Here is a 9871-nt window from a genome sequence, read left to right as displayed (position 1 = left end):
AAGGGGTATAAAAGGTAAGGTCTGGAAATGGGAACATCTTGACATTATTTTGGAGTTCAAAAGATTCTAACACCTTCGCTCAGGACTCAGCTGGTACAGTATATGGGTTTGATCTTAGATTCTCTGTATTAGAGCATTGTACATGCAAATACTAGTGTACAATTTTAAAGTTCTTGTGATGTTTTGTGAGAATGCAGGAGGGGTTGAAGCTATTCCTGGGTGTGTAGTCATACCAGGTAATAAAAGTGCGTAAACAAGTGACTATCTTGGTCACCATGTTCTGGTAATTGCCCAACGGCATCACAGTATCTAAATGCAGGAATTGTGTGTTTTGTATTTTTTGAACGCTGAACACTATCATATTTTGCACACTGATGTGCGCATGTGTGTAAGGGGAAAAAAAAGAGAGAGAAAAGTAATTGCCGGATGCTATCCGAGACGGACAGCTGCGTATTTCAGAGCGGTAGGTCAGCAGTTCTTGCGAGGTACTTTTCTCACAAAGCAGACATTATAGTAGTTTTCCTCAGTACAGCTATGAAATACAGAAACGAGCGAATTGAAAGTGCGTGTGGGGGCAGCGGGTGAAATGAGGTCGGGGGACAAACGTCCTCTGAAAGCGGCCCCACGGAGCTTCAGCCTCTTATCTGTCTGTGTGCGTATAGTGTATCAGCCTCTCTCTGGTGCCCGGTGCTGCCTCTCCCCCCTCGCTGTTTGCAGAGTTGATCAAGCTATCGAGCCTGTATCATCATCTGTAGAAGGTGTATCGTGTGGCTGATCGCTTTGGCCAGAGTCTCTGTGTAAAATAGTCAAGGACGCAAGCACTGAAGCCGAAGTCAAGGTCACTGAATGACTTCTAAAGAAGGGATCTCCGCGTATATGCCCTAATATTTTTTTTGCAACTGTCCGTTAATGTTTCTCCTAACATACTAACTTTGGCATTTGTGACAATTCAATGTTTTCCCTCAATTTTAATTTTAAAGAAATACGTTAACACTGAAATAAACATATATTTTAACTAAATAAACAAAATGTCAATATTACCAACTAAGCCGGTGGGGGATAGGCAGCAAGGAGAAAAACCAATGTGATAGATTGCTGTGCCCTGGGGACTGTGTTGATCGCAGCTCAGAAACATGGCATGTATATTCATTTTGTCACTATACCATTATGCCACATTTACAAAACAACGTACAAACCAATTACAGTGTGGTGATGAACGTATCCTGGGGGTATTACAGGAGCTGTATGTCCCTCCTTTGCTTGCAGTGATGTAACTGTCACTGCACACTGCAGGCACACAGAAGACAGGGCACAGCTCTCGTAGCATGCGCTGAATGCAATGATATGTGGAGAATGCTACCCAATCCTGGTGAAAGAAATAACTAAACATAAAATGGAAGCATAGAAAACACATGACTGAAATCAAACATCAAACAATGTATTGTATTGTATCCTTCTCTGTTTAACCCCCCGTCTTCCATTTCCTCATTGCACTCCGTTGGCTGTTAGCTGCGGCTCCCATCTGCTGTATCTCTAATCGCAGCATATTGTCCTCAACTGCACTGGTCCTGCATACTTCCCACCACTTATCACCCCCCTATACCTCTGCTGACCTCACATGCTGTCCCACTGGCCTCCTGTCTGTCACCCGGGTCAGGGTCACTTCCATATTGGTCCCCTTAGTGGTTGAACAAGCAGCCCTTCCACCCCAAGAAAAGCAATTGTCTTCCCCAGCTCTCAGAGGACTTGCTTCCTCAGGCTGTTCCTGGGTTCCCCTGTGATGGATCTGGCAAGAAATGGCATTTTAGTTAGCCCAAGGTGCTGAAACTTTACCTCTTTATGTCCACTGCTTCTCTGGAAAGTTACCACTGATTGATCTGGATTTATATGGTGTATGGTGTTTAATCTGATTATTTTTGCAAATGTGAAATACATCACTGTTGTGGTGTGCTCACACTTGGTGGCTTTGTTTTGCGCTCCATACATTTTTATCAGAGCTCCCTTGTTAAGGCCATCTGCCATATACATAATGAAACAGCAATGAGGATGATGATGAAGGTCATAAAATGTAAATTAAAATAAAAAGGAGAAACCAAGTATTAGCACCGCTACGACTACTACTGCTACTACTAATAATAATAGTAATAATAATGATATCAACAACAATAATAATGTGAATGAAAATAGGAATGTTTTTCTCTCTCTGTCTCTCAGATCATGAGTGATTTTGATGCAGTTCTGCCCTCTTGGGCCACCTTTGAGAAGGACGCCACTGGAAATGGAGGAGAGGTTCTCACCCGGTCAGTTAATGGACGTCACTGTAATCCCTGTGATTCACTGGACCCACAGGCATGAGCTGAATGAGCTGCATACTGAACTGAATGACGGGAGCATAGTGCTGTTTTGGAACAAAACCTGTGGGGCTTATGGACCCGGGTGGGGGGGTTGGGGGGGTGCTGTTTACTGCAGGATGCTTCAGAGGCTGTGTCACTGGGTTAAGTGCCATCTAAGTATGAGATCAATGAATAAGCTTGGTTTTATGTGTGCCGCTGTTACTGCCTATATATCTGCTGTTTAGAATCACAGTTCATTTCTTCCTCAGAGAGGATAGGCAATTTTTGATTTCCATTTGCATTCAGTTCAATTAGCTTCAATTAGCAATCACTTGCCATAATATGTATATCCTTATGGTGTCAAAGCACATGCTGAAAAACAAATAATAAAATAATAAAAACAACACTAAAATACATTCAAAATCAGTAACCATAAATGAAACAGATCTTTATTTCACCTCTCACTGTCCCTCATACTGTAGCGAGTACGAACACCCTATCCCTCTCTCTCCCTTTCTCTAGTCTGTTCAAGGCCCACCCTGGCACCCAGAATCTGTTCCCCAAGTTTGTGGGGATCGCAGAGGCCGATTTGGCGGGAAACGCAGCGGTAGCGAACCATGGCGCCACGGTGCTGAGGAAGCTGGGGGACCTGCTGAGGGCCAAGGGGGACCACTCAGGCATCCTCAAGCCCCTGGCCAACAGCCACGCCAAGACTCACAAGATCCCCATCGAGAACTTCAATGTGAGTGCTCCCTCCCTGCCTCCCTCTGTCCCTCTGCCTCTCTCCCCGCCTCGCCGCCATCAACATGGAAAGTCACGCGGATGACTTGTTCTGTAAGCCCCGGCAGAGTGGATCAGGGTGGACATTCTACGCTAATGCCTCTCTCTCTGTTTTTCCTCTCACAGTTGATCAGTGAAATCATCATCAAGTTGATGGCCGAGAAGGCGGGGCTGGATGCGGCAGGTCAGGCGGCTATGAGGAAGATCATGGGAACAGTTATCGGCGACATGGCTGGCTTCTACAAGGAGTTCGGCAACTAGGGATAAACAGCAGCTTTCTCAGTTAAAACCAGCAAGTCTGTGATAACCAACAGTGGAGCGAAAACAACCAGATGACAAGAGGCGATCTCACCTTCACCGGAGATATGGGATGGAGAGCATGCTGGGAATTATGTCCATGGCTTATGTGATTGATTCTGTTGCAAGGCTAAGTAAAACTAAGTGCCGGGCTTGAATGTATTTAATGCTTTTAACTGTGACTTATTCTGATACATGAAACATAGGACAAAGAGGGAGGAAGAAAAAAAGGCAAAAGAAGAAGGTAAAGAGACAAACATTTCTTTCCTTCTCTACTTCTGAGGGGAACTTCAACATCTGTGCAAATGCATACGCATCCCTTCTTTGTAGTGTGCTTATTGATTATAAACAGCTTTTATGGGTTATTGCTATGACTGTTATAGTATCATGTTGTTACTGTGTTGTATTGTTTGTATCAGTGTTTAAAAGTCGCCTCTAAATAAAAACATTTAATCAGCTGCAAAAGCAGGTGTTTTTTTCCCTCTTTTCTCCATCTCACCTTCTTGTCTTATCTTTTTGGTCGCCCTTCATGCCACCTTTTTATCCGACTGCCTCAAATTCACATCCTGTTTGGACATGATAAGACAGTCCAGCAAACATAGAATCACCTCTGGTAAAAGAAGAAGGTAAGAAAGTATCAATGCTAATGGTCGGTCCTACACAAGGATTCCCCTATAAAGGCTGTTATTTCAGGACAACAGGCTGATGGATGAATAAAAGTGATCATTCAAATGGAAACACAATCAAATGCAGAGCTGAATTCTTGCATGATCTCTCACTTTTCTCTTAGGGTGCTCACAGTCCTTAAGGTTGCTCACTTCCTTCACACTCACAGGATTCAAATAAAATAAAACGCTCATGTGAACCTGACACCATCCTGGGTCTTTTGCACTTAACCTCTACTGTGGTCAGCTTTGGTTTCCTGTGAGCTGTAAAGCCTAAAAATTAACCTGTCTACACATGGCAAAAGGTGCTGAAACCCATCACACAAGTAAATAATAATAAAAAAAGAATAAATAAAGAAAGCTGGAGGTGCCAAAACATACACTAATGCTACTGAGAAATGTTCACTTGTGAGGAATTACACACCTTCTACACAGGGCTTAACACATTTTCACAGGGTTTAAAAATACAACTGCATTCCACTGTAAACAGCGGTGCCTCCTAAACACCCCCCACTGCCCCCATGCAAATTTTTTTCCCTTTTGAATGATCGCCCAGCATGGTGGGATTGCTGTCAGTAGACATCGATTCAAGAGCCTCGCTGTCCAGCCCAGGGACATGCCCCAAAATTGTGTGAGCTGCAGGGATCTGCTGTGCTAGGCGACAATAGCGCATATAATAAAATACATTGTCACGGGTGCAGTTTGGTTTGGGAGACGTGTTCGTGGTCTTTCACAGATGATCCTGCCTTGGAATTAGTGTTAACCGCTAAGGGTGGAAGGGAAGAGAGAGGGGAGCGTGGGGAGCAACCTAATCTGCTCAGTGACATATCTCTTCCACCGGCCTGGCCTTAGTCCTGCTGGCCCCAGTGACCATATCCCACATTCTGTCTCCCCCATCTGTGGGGCTGTCTATTCTGGTCTTCACCTTTCCTCACCCTCTGTTTTAATACTTGTCTTCACTGTGTCACTCTCAAGCGCAGGTCAGTTACTGGTCAATTATTCCTCCTACCTCACATCCTGCTTTGTTTTCTCTCTCCCCCTGCTCCTGCTCTCAGCATGGAAACTTTTGTCTCCCCCATTTTATCTCTCTCTCTCTCTCTCTCTCTCTCTCTCTCTCTCTCTCTCTCTCTCTCTCTCCGGTTTGCATGCGCTGTTTCTTTTGGACAACCCTGCCCTATTCTTCCCCTCTCTCACCCCATTCCTGGAATCTTATCTGTCCGTGTAGACGTGACTCAGTACACTACAGCAGTTCTGTCCGACAGTCTGTGGACGCTATACGTTTCCACCTTTTTGTCTGTGTCCATCTACTAGGATGGGAGATTACTACCTATACTGTAAGTACAAAGAAAGTTATGTTGGCTTTTCTGCCTAAATTTGACTTTTGGCTCAATTTGAGTCAAAAATGGAATTTCCTTGTACATGTTTCAAAGGGAGAGCCAGTCATATCATGCCTTAAACAACTGGTCCATCACTGCCAGCTTGGTTTATTGAATGGAATGTCATCCACAAATTTGTGGGACCATCTACAAGGAGGCAAAGATTAATTCAGCTCACAAATTCAAATTCAATATTTCAAATAAGTGAAATATTTGCCCAACCCTAAATACACATTGTCTGTAGCTTAAGTCCAAAACATCCCATGATCTGCAATCATTTGCACAAAGGAAGTTGCTTTACTGACTTGCCCACCATTTGCACTTTTTGGCATTATGGCAAAAGTGGTAATTTGCCATGATATATGCAACTATTAATAGTGTGTCTGTCTCTGTCTGTCACTGCAGACGTGACACAATGCACAACACCACCCTCTCTATCTGACTTGGTCTGCCTTTATCTCTTTATTCTCCAGTGGCCAAGGTCAGTGTGTCTCACACCAGTGATTCAATGTGTGTAACATATACACAAGACGCTGTGCAGCCCAGTGTGTAACATATACACAAGACACAGTGTGACAAAATTGTATGGTGGTTAAAGCAGTGGACTCTGGCTTTATGGGTTTATTTCCTATGGCCTGAATTTCTCCACTTTCCACAGATGCAACTATTAAATGGGTTGCATAATATACAGTAGGAATTGTGACTTGAACCAGGATAATAGTATTTGTCCTAAGCAAACTTTAAATATATTTGTTCTTGCAAGAGTAGTCACCCAGTTTGGTAGTCACACTGAGCAGCTTTTGGATAACAATCAATTATTCAAAACCTCCTTTTTTTCTGTCCTGTTCTGGAGTTTTCAGTGCACACAATGGCCCCAAATAAAACCACGATCTCAATATCACTCAAGCTGTCAGCCATTTAGCATCCCTCTGTTGTGCGACCTCCCTGTGTCATTTGCATAGACGCACCGTCACCAAAGCAACAGCCCCCACCACGTGTCTGTGTATGTTCCAACGCTCGCACCATACTGTCACACTCTGTGCGCCCTGTGTCCAGCTGTTTTCCCCATTTGTGAGGATGGGTCCAGCAGCAGGAAATCTGGGACTGGATGAGTCCCTCCAGGCCTCGCTGTACGTGTGACCTCCTGCTGACACTGACACACCCTCCCTGATGGACACTGATACACACGCTGCCATTGTCTTTCCATCCTTCCCTTTCAAACACATAAACAAAAACACAAGCAGCCAAACATACGATATATGCCTCATGTGTTATCGGCCAAGCCGCTTTTATCTCATACCATCACAGTCGTGACACTGCCTGCTTTCCCTGTGGAAATACTATCCTTTCAGATGCAGTGTACATTCACGACACAGTTCTTTCTTTTTTTTTTTGGTGTTAAAATTTTTTCTGCAAAGGTTTTTGGACCTGAAAGCGGACAGAAAATGATAAAATAAGAGCCAAAATATGACACACAAAACTGTACATCGTGATCTTCACAAAGGCACTTTATGGTCCAGCTGCCATTCAGAAAACTGCTTGTAACCATAGCCGGTGTGCAACAACACGTAACCTGGTCCAATGGCGACAACATCTCTACTTCTGAACAGTGAAAGAAAGCAATAGGGTCTGATGAGTTGTCTTTGACTCTTTTTACGAGATTGGTTTATGTTTGGAAAGAGCTAATGGTAGCCTTTAACCCACATTTCCTGTTCCTAACTGTTAAACATGGGGATGAATCTGCTATGGCATGGGCAGCCATTGTGTAGGAATCATTAGGTTAGATTATTACTCTGCATGGTAGAATTATGGACAAGGAACAAGAAGCAGATTTAGGAGACACCCCTATGGTACAAACATTGTTTCCTCAAAATGTTCTCGTATTCCAAGATAAAATATTTCCCCCAAACACACCCCTAAATGGATTCAAGAGAGGTTTTATGAACATTAGGATCAAGTGAGAGACCTTCTGTGGCCTCCCCATTCACCAGGTTGAAAGTTCTGATATGTAGAGTGCAGAGCCAATTTCTACCTCCTTTATCTATAAATCTAAATACCACATACCATAAAGTGCACTATATACAATGGGAACTTGAAATAATGGCACATGAAGGCTTGAGAGTCATCAGACAGACACTAGTATCTTGGTTTGGACAAACATGCTTGTGTGTGCATAAAGCACTATATATGGACTTGAGCTCTTCAAAAGCGATCTGATCAGTTTTCAGCAAATTGCTGTCATGCAGCTCAGTTGTGACATCAAACACCAGCATCGAGAGGGTCCTCGTGATTGAGCCACCCTGCTGTAGGCCAACCCCTTCCCACAATACCCCTTTGCCTCTATCTTCGTGTTTGTCCGTCTGTCCGTCTGTAAAATGATGACGTAATTTACAGCTCACTCCCTGACGAACTTTCCAACTCCCCCTATTTTCTGTTAACCTGTTGGTCTATCAATAGGGCAGGCTACTGTAGTACGTGCACACAGCAACGAACGCCGTCTCTCTCTCTGCCCATAAGCCTGTCAGTGCTGTGCTCTCAGACACTTACTGAATAATTTAGCACAGTGTGATAATGCCATGGGTTGTCACACTGCTAGGTATTTAGTTACCAAAGGGGAAAACAGTTAGCAACATTCTGTTTCATGAATAAATATTATTACAATATTATACTTTGCTTGTGATAGATTTATACTGCATGCATTTACAGAAATTACAGACTACTGTTGAAAGAAAGCCAGATTAATAATTCCTCTGTCAAACTACAGACTACAGTTCCAGTTTGTAAATTAGAGAGAAACTATTTAAATGGAGAAAAAGCAATCTGGCAGTCTATAGTAAGTGTGCCCTAACATTTCTGCTTGTAACCGCATTTACTTATCTGCACCAGCATCATTAAATCTGTGTGTGCGTGTGTGTGCGTGTGTGTGTGTGTGTGTGTGTGTGTGTGTGTACGCGCGTGCATGTGTTTCCAGGTCCAAAACAGGATTGGCTGCAACCACCATCCAAATGCTACCAATGACTCACTCAGAGGTCAACCAGAGGCTTGTGTCAGTCACGAGAATTACACTACAGAGTGTGTGTGGCGGGTGGGGTCAATCAGGGACAGCAAGAAGAGGTGGACGGTGGAAACACAGGGAAAGAAAATGGGTAGTAAGAAAGAAAGGAAGGGGAATGAGGTCTGTGTGTTTAATGAGATGGTATACTGGGAAGGCTTTGCTACAATTGTTATGCAAAATGGGCTAAAGGAATGGGTCGGGGGACAAAGGCATGTTTGTGGAAAAAAGAGGAGGAGATAAAGCAAGGCAGAGAGGGTTACCGGAGATCATACCCTGATCTAACTGACTAAAAACTACAGAGGGTGAACACTACACTCTGAGAACAGGAACAATAAGAGTCAGATTCATATGAACGGCATAAAGATTTCTACCACATTAGATAGAATTAAGTATAAAAAAGAATTCATTGCATATTGGTGGACCTTTTAAAACTGAAACTGGCAAGTTTGTTAATCATGCAAACACCATAGAAAAGTTTCAGGACAATAAAACAGTTTTCAGATTAAAGAATTTAGCCTCCACTGGTAGAGACGTGACACATTCTTACCACCACCTAAGCAGTCAACACTGCAGTGCATGTATATTAAAATGTCCCCTGGGTTAAATGGTCTAGTAATTTGCAAACTGACCATGTGCGCCCTCTGCTGTTGCTAAGGCAAAAACACCTGCGTTCAGGAGGCAGGATAGTACAGTAGTAGTACAGGACAGTTCAAAATGACAAGGACCAGTTCCAGGACAAGGACAGTTGAGAGATATCAACCTTTGGTGTGTGTATGTATATATATATATATATATATATATATATATATATATATATATATATATATATATATATATATAAAATGTGTTTGAAAATGTATTAGAGCATTGTCAATACTGTATGTAATTGCATTGCTACATTTTGTAGCAAAAGTGCATGAGTACATTTTTAACAGTAAAAAAAATGCCAGTGGAACATTATGATCATCATGCTTTGGCAAGAATCATAACTGGATCTTTGAACAAGAACCACTGTATTGTGAATTTCTTTGGAGGTCCAGCTCAAAATTGAATTCAATAAATGCTGAAACTGGAACGATCTAAACGCAGCCATAAGTGCTTAAACAAGTAGTCCCTACTGGGCCTAAATTATACTGATTATACTGCTGTGCTGTTTAGACCAGGCATCAGATCTGCATATTGAGATCACATAAAAAAGGAACATCCTCTGACTGACCATATCTATACTGTCTTGTGAAAATGCAGCCCATAAATATTTTAAAAACTATACTTTCATGGAAAAATAAAAACATCATTCAAACAAATCTTATTTTAAATTTTTTTTTTTTTTTTTTTTTTTTTACACAAAAGACAAACTTGTGGATG

General features: G+C 42.6%; 1 protein-coding gene across 1 annotated transcript; it reads left to right on the top strand.

Annotated features, from left to right (window-relative positions):
* mb (myoglobin) lies at nt 1–3875 on the top strand. The gene is made up of 4 exons (XM_036531376.1): nt 1–93; nt 2215–2300; nt 2856–3075; nt 3240–3875. Exons 2-4 carry the CDS (start codon nt 2218–2220, stop codon nt 3372–3374), a joined length of 438 nt encoding a protein of 145 aa, XP_036387269.1. The 5' UTR covers nt 1–93; nt 2215–2217; the 3' UTR covers nt 3375–3875.
* The last annotated feature ends 5996 nt before the right edge of the window (nt 3876–9871 follow it).

Source organism: Megalops cyprinoides, chromosome 1 (genome assembly GCF_013368585.1).
Source record: "Megalops cyprinoides isolate fMegCyp1 chromosome 1, fMegCyp1.pri, whole genome shotgun sequence".
Lineage (NCBI taxonomy): Eukaryota > Metazoa > Chordata > Actinopteri > Elopiformes > Megalopidae > Megalops > Megalops cyprinoides.
The sequence above is the reverse complement of the archived record's forward strand: the minus strand, read 5'-3'. Positions and strand labels throughout refer to the sequence as shown.

What these genes read in the sequence shown, in the direction of transcription:
- mb (XM_036531376.1), top strand. Translation starts at nt 2,218, where the DNA reads ATGAGTGATTTTGATGCAGTTCTGCCCTCTTGGGCCACCTTTGAGAAG. An exon ending in GGAGGAGAGGTTCTCACCCG is followed by an intron (nt 2,301 to 2,855) that starts GTCAGTTAATGG and finishes CCCTTTCTCTAG; the next exon opens with TCTGTTCAAGGCCCACCCTG. An exon ending in TCCCCATCGAGAACTTCAAT is followed by an intron (nt 3,076 to 3,239) that starts GTGAGTGCTCCC and finishes TTCCTCTCACAG; the next exon opens with TTGATCAGTGAAATCATCAT.